This window comes from Kogia breviceps, chromosome 15, assembly GCF_026419965.1.
Source record: "Kogia breviceps isolate mKogBre1 chromosome 15, mKogBre1 haplotype 1, whole genome shotgun sequence".
NCBI lineage: Eukaryota > Metazoa > Chordata > Mammalia > Artiodactyla > Physeteridae > Kogia > Kogia breviceps.
The window spans coordinates 78,282,001-78,299,364 of record NC_081324.1 but is presented as its reverse complement, the minus strand read 5'-3'; the positions used below and the strand labels follow the sequence as shown (position 1 = coordinate 78,299,364).

Here is a 17,364-nt window from a genome sequence, read left to right as displayed (position 1 = left end):
GTTGGGGGGGTGGGGGCCTGTCATGTATGTTGTACGATGTTGAGCCGCATCCCTGGCTGCCTGTAGCACCTTTTCCCAGCGTGACAGCCAGAAATGTCTCCAGACGTTGCCAGGTGTCCCCTGGGCTTGAGCACTCGCCTCCTGCAGGTCTGTGCTCACGTGTCACCTTCACAGTGAGGCCTTTCCCGGACCAGCCCACGGAGGCTCGCACCAGCTGCCTGCGGTCTCATCCGTCCCCGACGCGCTCGATGTGGCTGCGAAGCGCTTCTCGCTGCCTGAGAGGCTCCGTTTTCTTTTTTTCTTCTTTCTTTTTCAAAAGTTTGTTGTTTTCCTTCTTTAGCCAATGTGACTTTGATACTATTAACTCTTAGGTGTCATTTTCTTTTTCTTTTTTAAGTTTTTGGCTGCACCCCACGGCATGTGGGATCTGAGTTTCCCAACCAGGGACCGAACCCACGCCTCCTGCACCGGAAGGCAGAGTCTTAACCCCTGGACCGCCGGGGAAGTCCCTCCGTTTTCTGTCTCTATCATTTCCCCCCACTGGAACCCCAGGAGGGGTCATGTCTGTCCCGTCGCTGCTGAAGGCAGCACGCAGAACAGGGTCTGCCACCTGGAAGGTGCTGCAATACCTGTCGCTCCCCCTGTAATGAGTACATGACCGGTATTGGGGTGCGGCTGGGCCGGGCGTGGAGCAGCGATGGGGAGGCAGGGCGGGAAGCGCGTGCGGGAGGAATCACTTCGCTGGTGCTGCCTCGGCTTTTGGAAGAGGCATTTGTCCGGGGGCGGGGGGACCGGGGCTTTCCTGCTGGAATCTGTTGTGCAAAGGCATGTGGATGGGAGAACCGCCTGGTGCAAGTAGGGAATTCTCAGAGCTTCTCAGACACAAACGCGTATAGATCCTGGGGATCGAGGTAAAATGCAGGTTCTGAGTCAGCTGGTTGGGCCCAGCCAAGACCCTCCATTTCTCACAAGCTCCCGGGTGCTGCTGCTGCCACTACTGGTCCAGGCACTGCACTTTGAGCGGCTCAGCACTGCCTGGCAAGACACGCGCTAGATGAGATGTGCTCCTTCCTGCGTGAGCCCCCGTGGGTCCCCAGTTTCCCCGCTGTTTAACCATCACAAGCTCAACACTAAGTGCAGGGGCCGGGAGGGTAGGGCATGCGGCCCGCAGAGAAGACAGCCCCGTGGCTTTCCTTGATGTGGGAAGCCCTGGACCAGCAGAGAGCAGGGAGGCCGGGGTTCCAGGCTGAGAATCCTCCCCAAACTTGCAGAGAGAACTTGGCAGTTGAGCTGAGCCTCAAAGCCGCCGGAAACCAACCCACAGCGCAAGGCAAGAGGAAGTGCCCAGCCCACCCTCCTTGGTGGTTTTTTAGTCTTTCCTTCCTTTGTGGGCTGGACACTTGTCTTGCCCTCTTTCTGGGTGCCGGGTGGGGCCTCTTGGGGCTGGGTGGGATCAGATGCCCCATGAAGATTTCTCTCGTTCTCTCTCTTAAAATTAAAAACTACAACTCGAAGGAAATAGCAAGTGTGAGGAAGTGCATGGGGTGGTGAGAGCCGGATTCAAAGCGCTTCTACTAGCTGTGTGACGATGGCTTAGTCACTTCACCTCTCTGGGCCTCACTTTCTTGCCTGTAAAATGAGGGGTCATTGGCGTCGCCCGTCATTGGGATGTGAGGGTGATTAAACATGGCTGAGCTCACAGAGTACTCAGCCTGGCACAGGAGACACGAGGAGGACTCAAGGGGGAAAGTTGTAAACCCACAGGAGCTGTGTGCCCCTGGACCCCTCATGGGTAGACCCCTCCGCGCTGGTCACTGGGGCAGCATCGCTGGACCGCTGGCCACCGTGTGTCAGCTCCAGCCCCAGCCCTGGGCTCAGGGTGAAGCAGAGCTGCTCCCACGGGTGGCAGGGAGGCCTTTGGCTGAGCTGGTTCAACCAGCCCCATGGGCACCTGGGGACGGGAGGGGAAGAAGGAAAATGAGACTCGAACTGGCCTTTACGGGACTATTGAATCAGAACCTGCATTTTACCATGATCCCCAGGATTCGTGTGCAAGTTCATGTTTGAGAAGCGCCTAGAGTTCCTTGCTTTCTTTTTTTTATTCTTTTGTTTATTTTTTATACAGCAGGTTCTTATTAGTCATCAGTTTTATACACATCAGTGCACACACGTCAATCCCAATCGCCAAATTCATCACACCCCCACCCCCCGCCGATTTCCCACCTTGGTGTCCATACGTTTGTTCTCTACATCTGTGTCTCAATTTCTGCCCTGCAAACCGGTTCATCTGTACCATTTTTCTAGGCTCCACATGTATGCGTTAATATATGATATTTGTTTTTCTCTTTCTATCTTACTTCACTCTGTATGACAGTCTCTAGATCCATCCACGTCTCTACAAATGACCCAATTTTGTTCCTTTTTTATGGCTGAGTAATATTCCATTGTATATATGTGCCACATCTTTTTTTTTTTTTAGGAAATAAATGTAATTTTATTTTCAGGCTGGTCAGTTTGCTCTTTTAGGCCTTTAACTTTGAAGGATACATGACTTCAACAATCAAAGTGAATTAGAAAAAAGATGAGAAAATAACAGATGTCTTAATTAAAGTCTTTTGCACGGTCAGCTTAGATATAAAAAGAATTTCTTCAAAAAATTTCCTAAGTGTCACTCAGAAGCTTCCTTGCTGTCTGTAACATAATGTGCTGGAGTCCTTGGAATAAAATTATAGAGTGATTTAAAATATATATTATACATTTGCAATGATTGTAAATCAATCAATAGTTTGTAGCATGTTAATGGGGTGAAATAGAGATAAAAGGCAGTCCACATTCATATTTTCAAGATAAATTTACTTCAGAAGTCAAGTGAATTCCTTGCTCATGTTCTAAGTATAGCCATTGTGATAAGACCTAAGATATAAGCAGCCACTAATTTTTGATTGACACTTAAGTGGAGGTAGAGAGGCACCAGCAATTCCACATCCCCCAGCGTGGGAAGCATCAGAGCTGCAATACACACCACTCCCAGGAAGACAGTTAGTAAAGTAGGTCCTGAGGAGACAGTTCTGTTTTCTGGTTGAAACGACTGCTCAAAACATACACTTTCAGTTAAATGTTCCGTTATTCTTTTTTCCTCTTCTTCCTTTTGTTGTTCTTTTGCCGATGGGAGAAGAGTAGCCACGACCTCTTTCCTTCCTAAAGCCTTCCTCTGGCTTTGCTCGGAAACTTGGAGACGGAATTTGTCTATTACACCATAGTGACAGGATCGAACATCTCTATGACCAATCACAATATCCACACAGCCCTGAGGCTTTACTGCACCTGCAGCGTCAGTGACAACATACTTATTTGGAGTCGTACACAAAACTTTGATCTTTAAGGCAAACTCATAGGGATTATACAGCGTCAACATTTGCTTATGCGTTGACTGGTCATCTGCGTAAAATATCAGCCCTGTGGGAAACACAAAGACAGGAAGATTTCCTTCCACTAACTCTGGCTGTCATTTTTGTTGATGCATTGGCACTGAATCCCTCTTGCTGCGGCTTCAGTTTTTACAGTCTCAAATCTATTTTGGGCTTTTCTTAAAATCAGTTAAAAACTCCGAAGCATTTTGGCGATCTCGGCAACACCGGTTCCTCGGAAAGCAGCTGCGACCTGTGCCACATCTTCTTTATCCATTTATCTGTCGATGGGCGTTTAGGTTGCTTCCATGACCTGGCTATTGTAAATAGTGCTGCAGTGAACATTGGGGTGCACGTGTCTTTTTGAATTATGGTTTTCTCTGGGTATATGCCCAGTAGTGGGATTGCTGGATCATATGGTAATTCTGTTTTTAGATTTTAAGGAACCTCCATACTGCTCTCCATAGTGGCTGTATCAATTTACATTCCCACCAACAGTGCAAGAGGGTTCCGTTTTCTCCACACCCTCTTCAACATTTGTTGTTTGTAGATTTTCTGATGATGCCCATTCTAACTGGTGTGAGGTGATACCTTATTGTAGTTTTGATTTGCATTTCTCTAATAATTGGTGATGTTGAGCAGCTTTTCATGTGCTTCTCAGCCATCTGTGTGTCTTCTTTGGAGAAATGTCTGTTTAGGTCTTCTGCCCATTTTTGGATTGGGTTGTTTGTTTTTTTAATATTGAACTGCATGAGCTGTTTATATATTTTGGAGATTAATCCTTTGTCTGTTGATTTGTTTGCAAATATTTTCTCCCATTCTGAGGGTTGTCTTTTCATCTTGTTTATGGTTTCCTTTGCTGTGCAAAAGCTTTTAAGTTTCATTAGGTCCCATTTGTTTACTTTTGTTTTTATTTCCATTACTCTAGGAGGTGGATCAAAAAAGATCTTGCAGTGATTTCTGTCAAAGAGTGTTCTTCCTATGTTTTCCTCTAAGAGTTTTATAGTGTCCAGTCTTATATTTAGGTCTCAAATCCATTTTGAGTTTATTTTTGTGTATGGTGTTAGGGAGTGTTCTAATTTCATTCTTTTACATGTAGCTGTCCAGTTTTCCCAGAACCACTTTTTGAAGAGACTGTCTTTTCTCCATTGTATATCCTTGCCTCCTTTGTCATAGATTAGTTGACCATAGGTGCATGGGTTTATCTCTGGGCTTTCTATCTTGTTCCATTGATCTATATTTCTGTTTTTGTGCCAGGACCATATTATCTTGATTACTGTAGCTTTGTAGTATAGTCTGAAGTCAGGGAGTCTGATTCCTCCAGCTCCGTTTTTTTCCCTCAGGACTGCTTTGGCCATTCGGGGTCTTTTGTGTCTCCACACAAATTTTAAGATTTTTTGTTCTAGTTCTGTAAAAAAATGCCATTGGTAATTTGATAGGGATTGCATTGAATCTGTAGATTGATTTGGGTAGTATAGTCATTTTCACAGTACTGATTCTTCCAATCCAAGAACATGGTATATCTCTCCATCTGTTGGTATCATCTTTCATTTCTTTCAACAGTATCTTATAGTTTTCTGCATACAGGTCTTTTGTCTCCCTAGGTAGGTTGATTCCTAGGTATTTTATTCTTTTCGTTGCGATGGTAAATGGGAGTGTTTCCTTAATTTCTCTTTCAGATTTTTCATCATTAGTGTATAAGAATGCAAGAGATTTCTGTGCATTAATTTTGTATCTGGCAACTTTACCAAATTCATTGATTAGCTCTAGTAGTTTTCTGGTGGCATCTTTAGGATTCTCCATGTGTAGTGTCATGTCATCTGCAAACAATGACAGTTTTACTTGTTCTTTTCCAATTTGTATTCCTTTTATTTCTTTTTCTTCTCTGATTGCCGTGGCTAGGACTTCCAAAGTTACGGTGAGTAATAGTGGTGAGAGTGGACATCCTTGTCTTGTTCCTGATCTTAGAGGAAATGCTTTCAGTTTTTCACCATTGAGAATAATGTTTGCTGTGGGTTTGTTGTATATGGACTTCATTATGTTGAGGTAGGTTCCCTCTATGCCCACTTTCTGGAGAGTTTTTGTCATGAATGGGTGTTGAATTTTGTCAAAAGCTTTTTCTGCATCTTTTGAGATGATCATATGGTTTTTCATTTGTTTATTTGTTTGTTTGTTTTGCGGTATGCGGGCCTCTCACTGTTGCGGCCTCTCCCGTTGCGGAGCACAGGCTCCGGAAGCGCAGGCTCAGCGGCCATGGCTCGTGGGCCTAGCTGCTCCACAGCATGTGGGATCTTCCCAGACCGGGGCACGAACCCGTGTCCCCTGCATCAGCAGGCGGACTCTCAACCACTGCGCCACCAGGGAAGCCTGATCATATGGTTTTTTTCCTTCGATTTGTTAATATGGTGTATCACATTGATTGTATTGCATATATTGAAGATTCCTTGCATTCCAGGGATAAATCCCACTTGATCATGGTGTATGATCCTTTTAATGTGTTGTTGGATTGTGTTTGCTAGTATTTTGTTGAGGATTTTTGCATCTATAGTCATCAGTGATACTGGTCTGCAATTTTCTTTTTTTGTAGTATCTGTATGGTTTTGGTATTAGGGTGATGGTAGCCTCATAGAATGAGTTTGGGAGTGTTCCTTCCTCTGCAATTTTTTGGAAGAGTTTGAGAAGGATGGGTGTTAGCTCTTCTCTAAATGTTTCATAGAATTCACCTGTGAAGCCATCTGGTCCTGGACTTTTGTTTGTTGCAAGATTTTTAATCACAGTTTCAATTTCATTACTTGTGATTGGTCTGTTCATATTTTCTATTTCTTCCTGGTTCTGTCTTGGAAGGTTGTGCATTTCTAAGAATTTGTCCATTTCTTCCAGGTTGTCCATTTTATTGTCATAGAGTTGCTTGTAGTAGTCTCTTAGGATGCTTTGTATTTCTGCAGTGTCTTTTGTAACTTCTCCTTTTTCATTTCTAATTTTATTGATTTGAGTCCTCTCCCTCTTTTTCTTGATGAGTCTGGCTAATGGTTTATCAGTTTTGTTTATCTTCTCAAAGAACCAGCTTTTAGTTTTATTGATCTTTGCTATTGTTTTCTTTGTTTGTATTTCATTTATTTCTGCTCTGAGATTTATGATTTCTTTCCTTCCGCTAACTTTGGGTGTTGTGTGTTCTTCTTTCTCTAGTTCCTTTAGGTGTAAGGTTAGGTTGTTTATTTGAGATGTTTCTTGTTTCTTGGGGTAGGCTTGTATAGCTATAAACTTCCCTCTTAGAACTGCTTTTGCTGCATCCCATAGGTTTTGGATCATCGTGTTTTCATTGTCATTTGTCTCTAGGTATTTTTTGATTTCCTCTTTGATTTTTCTTCAGTGATCTTTTGGTTATTTAGTAATGTATTGTTTAGCCTCCATGTGTTTGTGTTTTTTGCGTTTTTTTCCCTGTAACTGATTTCTAATCTCATAGCGTTGTGGTCAGAAAAGATGCTTGATATGATTTCAATTTTCTCAAATTTACAGACGCTTGATTTGTGACCCAAGATGTGCTCTATCCTGGAGAATGTTCCATGTGCACTTGAGAAGAAAGTGTAATCTGCTGCTTTGGGATGGAATGTCCTATAAATACCAATTAAATCTATCTGGTCTGTTGTGTCATTTAAAAGTTGTGTTTCCTTATTAATTTTCTGTTTGGATGATCTGTCCATTGGTGTAAGTGTGGTGTTCAAGTCCCCCACTATTATTGTGTTACTGTCAATTTCCTCTTTTATAGCTGTTAGCAGTTGCCTTATGTATTGAGGTGATCCTATATTGGGTGCATATATATTTATAATTGTTATATCTTCTTCTTGGGTTGATCCCTTGATCATTATGTAGTGTCCTTCCTTGTTTCTTGTAACATTCTTAATTTTAAAGTCTGTTTTATCTTATATGAGTATTGCTACTCCAGCTTTCTTTTAATTTTCATTTGCATGGAATATGATTTCCATCCCCTCACTTTCAGTCTGTATGTGTCCCTAGGTCTGAAGTGGGTCTCTTGTAGACAGCATATATACGGGTCTTGTTTTTGTATCCATTCAGCAAGCCTGTGTCTTTCAGTTGGAGCATTAAATCCATTCACATTTAAGGTAATTATCGATATGTATGTTCCTATTACCATTTTCTTAATTGTTTTAGGTTTGTTTTTGTAGGTCCTTTTCTACTCTTTGTGTTTCCCACTTAGAGAATTTCCTTTAGCATTTGTTGGAGAGCTGGTTTGGTGCTGCTGAATTCTCTTAGCTTTTGCTTGTCTGTAAAGCTTTTGATTTCTCTGTCAAATCTGAATGAAATCCTTGCTGGGTAGAGGAATCTTGGTCATAGGTTCTTCCCTTTCATCACTTTAAGTATATCATGCCATTCCCTTCTGGCTTGTAGAGTTTCTGCTGAGAAATCAGCTGTTAACCTTATGGGAGTTCCCTTGTATGTTGTTTGTCGTTTTTCCCTTGCTGCTTTCAATAATTTTTCTTTGTCTTTAATTTTTGCAAATTTGATTACTGTGTGTCTCAGCCTGTTTCTCCTTGGGTTTATCCTGTATGGGACTCTCTGCACTTCCTGGACTTGGGTGGCTATTTCCTTTCCCATGTTAGGGAAGTTTTCAACTATAATCTCTTCAAATATTTTCTCGGGTCCTTTCTGTCTCTCTTCTCCTTCCAGGACCCCTATAATGCGAATGTTGTTGCATTTAATGTTTTCCCAGAGGTCTCTTAGGCTGTCTTCATTTCTTTTCATTCTTTTTTCTTTACTCTGTTCTGCAGCAGTGAATTCCACCATTCTGTCTTCCAGGTCACTTATCCGTTCTTCTGCCTCAGTTATTTTGCTGTTGATTCCTTCTAGTCTATTTTTCATTTCGGTTATTGTATTGTTCATCTCTGTTTGTTTGTTCTTTAATTCTTCTAGGTCTTTGTTAAACATTTCTTGCATCTTCTCGATCTTTGCCTCCATTCTTTTTCTGAGGTCCTGGATCATCTGCACTATCATTATTCCAAAGTGTTTTTTTGGGAGGTTTCCTATCTCCACTTCATTTAGTTGTTTTTCTGGAGTTTTATCTTGTTCCTTCAGCTGGTACATAGCCCTCTGCTTTTTCATCTTGTCTATCTTTCTGTGAACGTGGTTTTTGTTCCACAGGCTGTAGGATTGTAGTTCTTCTTACTTCTGCTGTCTGCCCTCTCTCCCTGCTTTTTCTCTCTCTCTTTTTTTTTTTTTTTTTGGCTGCACCACGTGGCTTGCAGGATCTTAGTTCCTCAACCAGGGATTGAACCCGGGTCATGGCAGTGATAGCACCGAGTCCTAACCACTGGACGGCCAGGGAATTCCCAAGAATTCCCTACTTGCACCAAGTGGTTCTCCCATCCACATGCCTTTGCACAAAAGATCCCGGCAGGAAAGTCCTGGTCCCCCTCCCCACGCCCCTTAGGAGAAGCTGCTCCCAGGCTGGAGCCTCCATGTGCCACCTAAGTCAGGGGTGTCGTTCTTAGCAGTAAGACATTTCTTCACCTCTCTGCCTCGGTTTCCTCATCTGTAAGGTGGAAACATGTTCTTACCTTGTAGCATAATAATGTAGAGCTCTCAGAACAGTACCTGACATCTCGGGAGTATGTAGAAGGTTAGCTGCTGCTGCTGTTATAATTATCACCATCATCATCATCATCATTTAAAAATGACAATCTCACTGCGTGTCAGGCATTATGCTAAGCACCTTACCTGTGTTTATCTCATTTAATCATTTCATTAACCCCATGATCCTGCTGGGCTATTCCCACAATCCCCATTTTACAGATGAGAAATCAAGGCTCTGGGATATGCAGTGACTCACCCAGGACCACATGCCTGGTCAGGAGTGGAGCCTGGACCGGCCCCCAGGTGTACTTGACTTCACTTCCCCTTTGATATTGGGGGGTGGTGCTTGGTCTGTACGCAATTCACAGGTGAGGAAACTGAAGCTTGGAGAGTCAGTAAGGTGCCCGTGGTGAGGGACAGTGTGGAGAAAGGCAGCTAGGCTTCAAAGACACCTGCACAGACCTGCCAGGGGCCGTGCGGCCAGGACCCAAAGACACTGTGTCCCCAGTTCGATTCCTGGCACCTGCCTCACCTCTGTCAGTGGGAGGTCAGACCTCTTTTGTTGTTAATTTTCTCCTCCAGACACACAGTCAGGCTTTTCGAGGTCCTTCTGCCTCTGTCCTCCTCCTGGGACCTTGCTGTCTGCTCTCCCTCCCAAGTCAGCCAGGGTCCCTCTGGCCCTTTGTAGGATGTCATGGTGCCAGGGTGGCCCTTCTTGCCACCTTCACAAGCATGGGGACTGGGTGTCTCCCAGTCCCGCTAGAACCTGCAGCTTCTGCATTTCGGGCCTCTGTTCCCTCCTGGGGAGTTAATCAGATCTACTTCCCAGGCGTGTCCCCAGATGTGGTCCTTCCAGCAGCGCTGGGACAAAGCTCCTCTGAGAGCCCCTTCCAGGACTCGGCAAGGCAGAGCGGGGTTGCGATGCTCTCCAAGGATCTGCAGACAGAGGACTCCTGGGGGCACCAGAGGGTGTGGATGCCTGGGGAAGGAGCAGAGCCTGGGGGCCAGGTGCCCTGCCCACACCCGCCATCCCTTCTGCTCAGCTGTTCGGTCCACACACCGTGTTTTGAGCCCCTGCGCAACCCTCAGTTGTGCGAGGCCTTGAGGATGTGGTGCTGGGTAGACGAGAGTCCTGTCCCCGTGCTCTCGGATGCCTGAAGGCCTCCATTCACGGAGCCCTTGCTCTTCGCCAGGCACCGTGCTGAGAGTGACAGCCGCCGGAGGCTCCTGTGCGTAGAGGAGCAAACGGAGGCTCAGAGAGGCTGAGTCACTTGTCCCAGGTAGCAGAGCTGGTAGAACCCAAGTCTGACTCCAGAGGCTGTGCCCACCTCACAGATGAGGAGACTAAGGCTGAGGAAGAGTTCGCAGTGGCCAAGATCCCTGGCCAGCGAGAGCCAGAGAAGGCTTGGGGGGTCTCTGCTAAGGGGCAGCTGCTCGCTTCCTCTCTCTTCTCCCCAGATCCCCTCTCAAGCTCCACGTGGCCCCTTTGACTTGACCTGTTCCCATCCTGGGGGCTCTGGGTTTTCTGTCTGTTTCCTCCTGTGGCTGCTTCCCACTCACGAGGACGAAGGGAAGGATGGGGGCCTGCGCCAGTGAGGGGCGACCGTCATGTGCTTGGAGAAAAGTGACGGGGGCAGTGAGATGATCTTTCACAGACTGAACACACCCGTGGCCCCAAACCCAGAGCAAGAACAGAACATCCTCAGCCCCAAGAGGCCCTCACGCTCCCTCCTAGTCACCGTGCCCGGAGACGGCTGACCGTGAACCTGCACACGTTAGCACCTCACTTTCTGTCCTTTATATCGATGGAGCCTTAGTGCAGTGGTTCTTTGCTTTTGGGTTTTTAAAAATAGTTTAGGGATATTTTAAAACAGCCTCATTGAGATATAATTCACACGCGACACAGTTCGCCCACTTAAAGTCTACAGTCAATTTTAGAATATTTCATCACCCCCAAAAGAAACCCTGTGCCTACGTACGAGCCATTAACTATCCCCCAGCCCCTGGCACCCACCAGTCTGCTTTCTGTCTCTATGGATTTGCTCATTCTGGACATTTCGTATAAATGGAATCATACGCTATGTGGCCTTTTGTGTGTCTTCTTTCACTTCTAAGTGGTGAAATAAGGTTCGCGCTTCTGAGGTTCATCTGTGTTGTAGCATGGGTCAGTACTGCGTTCCTTTTTTATGGCCAAATAAATATTCCACTGCTGCAGGCCAGCTGCTCTGTGTCGCCCCCTTTAGAACTGGGCTCTCAGGAATCTAAAATGTTGGCGTCCACTGATGCCGGCTCCTGAGTTTGGCCAAGTGCTGCAAGCAAGCCAAGCTGGGAGCCCTGGCGGATGGGGAGAGGAGGAAACACACAGACATGGGGAGAACACGGAGGCGTCCGGGCCCAGGCAGGTCCTGCTTCTCCTCCCTGAGCCTCAGCCTCCGCATCTGTAAGGTGGGGGCACGACGGGAGTCAGCTCTGTGATTACAGGACCTTCCAACTCTGAAGGTGCTGAATTCTCCGTGTATGTGGCACTTCCTCCTTCCCAGCATGGGTTGGTTCTAGTTTTGAGTTCTGAATCTGAGGGCCCCTGGGCATCCTCGTTTTAAGTGGCTGATATCCTTCCTCCTCCTCCCCACTGGGCGTGCCCCCTTGTTCGCCGGAATTACCAGCCTGTGCCCTGGGTCCCTTCCAAGGCCGCTGCCCGTTGAAGTCCAGGGAGCTGGAAGCAGATTCCGAGAACAAAGGATGGCCTTAGGCGGGAAGGTCAGGTAGGTGAGGGACCTACCTGCCTCCACGCCTGCAAACCCACAGCCTCTAGGACACCCAGCAACACCTGTGCCCAGCAGCAGAGCGGCTGTGTTTGAAATTCACCCTCTCCTGCAAGCATCTCTCCTCTCTCTCTCTTTTTTTTTTTGGCCGTGCTGCTCTTTGGTATGCAGGATCTTGTTCCCGGAGCAGGGAGACCAGGGATGGAACCCACGCCCCCTGCAGTGGAAGTGTGGCGTCTTAACCACTGGACGACCAGGGAGGTCCCCTTCGCTCTCTTTTTTTAAACAGCTTTGCTGAAATACAGTTCTCATATCCTACAATTCGCCCACTAAGGTGTGCAACGCGGTGGCTTTTTAGTACGTTTACAGTTAGGCGTCCGTCACCATATTCACCCACTAAGATGTGCAACGCGGTGGCTTTTTAGTACGTTTACAGTTAGGCGTCCGTCACCACAGTCGATCTTACGGCGTATTCACCATCCCCAAAAGAATCTCCATCACACCTTTAGACACCACGCCCGTTCCCCATCACTCCCAATCCCCAGCCCCTGGCACTCACTGAGCTACTTTCTGTCTCTATGGATTGAGTTTTTCTGAACATTTCATACGAATGAAATCATACACCATGTGGTCTTTTGTGTCTGGCTTCTTTCACTTAGCACTGTGTCTCTACGGTCCGTCCATGTTGTAGCCTGTATCTATATTTCATTCCTTTCTATGGCTGAATAATATTCTCTTATATGGATAGACCGTATTTATCCAGTTATCTGTTGGTAGACTTTTGGGGTGTTTCTACTGTGTGGCTGTTAGGAGGAATGCTTCTGTGAATATTCCTGGGCAAATTTTTATGTGGATAAGTGTTCTTATTCCTCTAGGGACGTAACCCAGGTATATACCTAGGAGTGGAATCCCTGGGTCACATGGTAACTCCATGTTTCTCACTTGTTGAGGACCTGCCACACCGTCTTCCAAAGCTCCAAGCCAGCATCCTGCTCCTCTGATTCCAGAAGGGCCAACGGAGGGTTTCCCTACCTGGGTTCTCTGACCCCTCGGAATGGGGTGCAGATCTTGTGTCGCTTCATCTTCCTGGGGGTGGGTGTCTAAGACGTTTATCAGATTCACAGGGGCATCTCTGAGCCTCCAGACCCTCTGTGGTCCTGCCAGTCCGGAGGTTGGAGGAGGAGACAGACCAGTGCAGCATATTCCAGTCCTGTCTCATTCTGGACTGTTCTCGTGGAGTCTGCTCAGGACAAAAAAACACAGCTTGAGAAGCGATGAACATGCTCTCTGACGTCTGCTTTCTCTTCTCACTCTTTCCCCGGCGCGCCCCCTCCTTGGTATCCAGCAAGGAGAACTTCAACAACATCCCTGACCTGGAGCTCAACCCGATCCGATCCAAAATCGTCCGTGCCTTCTTCGACAACAGGTGGGCCTTTCTCCTGGAGCTGCCGATGGTGGGTGACTTTGGGGGAGCATTTGCCCATGTAACTTCTTGCATGACTCGTGTGCTCGGAACAGCCCATTAAGCTGACGCAGAGAAGAGGGGGCTTTGTCAGGTAGGAGCTACAAGCACAGGTCCAGGGTCTGGCAGTCCTGGATTCATGGCTGGGTGACTTGGGACAGCTCACTCAATCTCTCTGGGCCTCTGTATTAGTTAGCTATGCCTTTGTAACAAATTATCCCCAAACTTATCAGTTTGAAACAATATATATTTATTGGCTAACCATTTTTGAGAGTCAGGGATCTGGGTTCTCAGGCTCAGGGTGGGTCAGCTGGGGCTTCATTCACCCAAAGGCTCGACTGGGGGAGGCTTTGCTTCCGAGCTCACTCTCCTGGCTGTTGGCTGGAGGCATCTCATGGACCAGTCACCAGGGCTACCACACCTGGCAGCTGGCTTCCCCCAGAGTAAGATGTTCCAATGAGAGAGAGAGAGATTGGGCACCTGAGATGGAAAACACCATCTTTTGGTAACTTCATCTTGCAGATAACATGCCATGACTTTCGCGGTGTTGTCCTCATCAGAAGTCACTGGGTCACCTCGCACTTGGAAAGGGGACTGCATGGGGCATGAATCCTGGGAGGCAGGATCACTGGGGCCCCTCTTGGAGGCTGCCTCGGTTTTCTCACATATAGAATGGAGGTAGTAATAGCACCTGCCTCTCAGGGATGCTGTGAGGCTGTGCTGAGATGAGATATATTAAAGAGCCAGTGTAGCTGTCATTACGCTCAGCACCCTGGCTCACAGACTGAGGCAGAGAGGCACCATGGACAGTATCCCGAAGCTGAGGCTGAGACCAGAGCTCATGTCCCCAAACGTCTAGTGTCGTCGGAGTTGAAAGACTCACATATCCTCACGGAGATCGCTGTGTCTGAGGCTTGGTGGAGAGGTGCAGGGGTTGGGGGGTGAGGGGGTCACGCCCTCTCCAGGCTGCCAGAACCTGTGGGCAAACACACCGGGGGCCCAGGCCTGACACGCTGTGTCTGCAGAGATCGCTGAGAAGCAGAGAGAACTGGCAGAAAGAAGGAAGGGAACAGGCATGTCCCTTCCTTGAGGTCGTATCAGGGGTGGGGACTCCCGGGTGGGTTTCAAGTTGTATGAGCCTGAACTGCCCAGCTCTGGTTCTGCCAGGGCTGCACGGCCCTGAGCAAGACTCCGGGGCTATGGTGTCCTCAGGCTGCCCCAGAAAATGCAGAGGCCTCCCTCCCGGACCTGTGGGGTGAGACCTGAGGAAAGAGTGCCCTGGAGTTAACTAGGCAAAACAGAGAGAGACCAGAACTGCACGTGCAAAGACCCTGTGGCACAGGGAGTGGTGCAAGTGGCAGAGGGGGCCTGGCTGGAGCACAGAGAGGCCAAGCATGGCGAGAGGTGTGGGGTGGGCAGGGCCCTCGGCTCCTTTTGAATCCTGGTTCTGCCTGCGGAATCCCAGAGGGGGGCCTGGGTGGGCAGCGGGGCAGAGCAGGTTTGGGGGCGCTGGCAGCGTGCAGAGGGGAGGTGGCAGGGAGAGCGGTGATGCGGCCCCCAAACGTGGAGACGGCATGGTTATCGGGGCCTAGAGTTGGAGACGTCACAGGAAGATGGTACAGGGTGACCAGAGCCTAGTGATACCTCACGTGTGTCTGTATAGCCACATGGCTGCATGTACGTGTCTGAGGGACTTCTTTCCAAACGGCTGGACGAGACTGGGCCAGCTGTGAAGTTGGCCAGGCCCCAGGGACCCAGCCTTCTCTGGGTTGGAGCTAGAGGGGCTGGTGTCTCCTGCAGTACTAGGTGTGCTAAGGGGAGGAGAGGATGACACCCCAGAGGTCCTGGCAAACCCTGCTTCCCCCGGGCCTGTGGAGCCCACGTAGGGCCAAGGGCTTGGTTCTTCCATCCTCACCGCCAGCCCAGGAGGAGACAGGTTGGGCTGGAGAGGGGCCCGAGGGAAACCTCTGGTATCCTGATTGGGGGGTGGGTTTCTCAGGTGCACACATTGCTCCAAACGTAAGATATGTGCCTTTTACTGTATGTAATTATTCCTTAAAACAAATCTGGGGACTTCGCTGGTGGCACAGTGGGTAGGAATCCGCCTACAGGGCTTCCCTGGTGGCGCAGTGGTTGAGAGTCCGCCTGCCAATGCAGGGGACACGGGTTCGTGTCCCAGTCCGGGAAGATCCCACATGCCGCGGAGCGGCTGGGCCCGTGAGCCATGGCCGCTGAGCCTGCGCGTCCGGAGCCTGTGCTCCGCAACGGGAGAGGCCACGGCAGTGAGACGCCCGCGTACCACAAAAAAAAAAAAAAGAATCCACCTACCAATGTAGGGGACACAGGTTCGAGCCCTGATCCAGGAAGATCCCACATGCTGCGGAGCAACTAAGCCCGAGCGCCACAACTACTGAGCCTGCGCTCTAGAGCCCGTGAGCCACAACTACTGAGCCCGCATGCTGTAACTACTGAAGCCCACACGCCTAGAGCCCGTGCGCCACCACAAGAGAAGCCACCGCAATGAGAAGCCCGCGCACCGCAACGAAGAGTAGCCCCCACCCCCGCCACAACTAGAGAAAGCCCGTGTGCAGCAGCGAAGACCCAACGCAGCCAAAAATAAATAAATAAAAAGTAAATCAAAATAAATTTATAAAACAAACAAAGAAAAAACCAAATCTGGCCCGAGGTGGCTCGGTGCTCAGCTGTCCCCTGTGGGAACCAGAGCAGATCCAGGAGTTGCGTTTTCAGCGCTTAGAGTGGAATTCAGGCGTCGCCGGGCTGCTGTCCGTGAGAGCTGCCTCTGCTGAGGGGCCAGTGCGTGGGCAGGGGCCAGAGGACAAGAAGGCGTGCCCCGAGTCCACGGTCCATAGTCAGGGGCAGGAGAGACCCCCCTGCTGTACTTGGAGCATCTGAGGTTAGGACAGAGCTCTTAAGGGGGGCGGCGCAGGTGCAGTGGCATCTGAAGAATGGAGGAAGGGGCCTTAGTCGACCAGGGAGCGTTGAGTGCCCAGGAGGTGGACATTGAAACAAGCTTCTGGGCCCCTGGGGAGGGGAGTGTGGCGGGAAGGGGTGGTGAGAGCTGGGCAGCTGGGCCAACCTCTTGGGTCTGGGAGACCAGGTTGGGGGCTTGGGGGTCAACGCAAGAGGTGGAGGAGCTTCCCAGAGGGCATCGAGCGGGGGAGCGACAGAGTCCGATTTGCTTTTTGCAAAGCTCACTCTGTCTGCATGTGGTGTGCCCGCTGAGATGGTGGAGGCTGGACCAGGCTATCCCGGGAGAGACGACGAGGGATCCCAGAGAGATCAGAGGAGTGAAACTGGAGATGGACTGGATATGATGGGGACGGAGTCAAGGGATTCCAGGGTCTGCAGGTCTGCAGTGCGGGCAGCTCACGCGGCACCTGCTCTAGGGAATTGCTGTCGGAAGATGACGCGTGACGGCAGGAGGGGGAGGCAGTGGCCGGTAGATGACGGCGAGAGCCTCTCCTGTGGGTCCTGGGGCCTCAGCCTGGGGCGGCTGCTTAGAGACATGGTGTGGAAAAAGGGAGGCCCCGGGTGAGTCTTTGGGCAGCCCAGAAGTCACCAGATAGGGGAGGATGAAGGAAAGGCTTCCCTAGCCTGGACCCAGAACAGCTTGGCGCCTGTGCGTCCTTCACGTCCTGTAAGTTCCAGCGAGGAGGTGGGGGAGGACTCAGAGGAGGGGCTGGAGGCGGGATTTTCCTTTCAAGAAATACCAGCGTCCTAAATACCTTGCTTCCTAAGACGTTTTGAACCAAGAAGCTGGTCTTGGAGGGCCGTTCGAGCTGGGTCTGTCCCCACCTCCAAGGGCTCCGATCCTCACAGGGTCATCGGAGAGTTAAGGAAGCGAGAAGACGGCTCTAAATCAGGCATCCTTGCAGAAAAAAATGCTCTCGTGCTGGGTTGCAGATTTGGACGTAGCCCCTGTTCTTCTGTCCCCCGACCCAGGTCTTGGGTGCTCCGCTGTGCAAGTGGACTGGAGTGCACGTGGGTCTGGCTCTGGGTGCTGCGTCTGGGTTTCCTCGGTCTCTGTGTTGTGGCCACCTTTAGAGACCATGATGCTGGCCCGTGTGGACCTCCCGGGGACACTAGGAGGAGAAGGGATGCCTAGCCCCTGAATCAGGTCCTG

At 49.2% G+C, this 17,364-nt stretch overlaps 1 protein-coding gene and 1 pseudogene across 1 annotated transcript in view; one reads left to right on the top strand and one right to left on the bottom strand.

The window, feature by feature from the left end:
• The window catches only part of TESC (tescalcin), a 65,527-nt gene that overhangs the window by 37,837 nt on the left and 10,326 nt on the right, over positions 1-17,364 (top strand). The window contains exon 3 of the mRNA XM_059040400.2: positions 13,104-13,184. Coding sequence (XP_058896383.1) covers positions 13,104-13,184 — 81 coding nt within the window. The remainder of the gene's footprint in view (positions 1-13,103; positions 13,185-17,364) is intronic.
• LOC131742502 (motile sperm domain-containing protein 1 pseudogene) lies at positions 2,713-3,523 on the bottom strand (annotated as a pseudogene).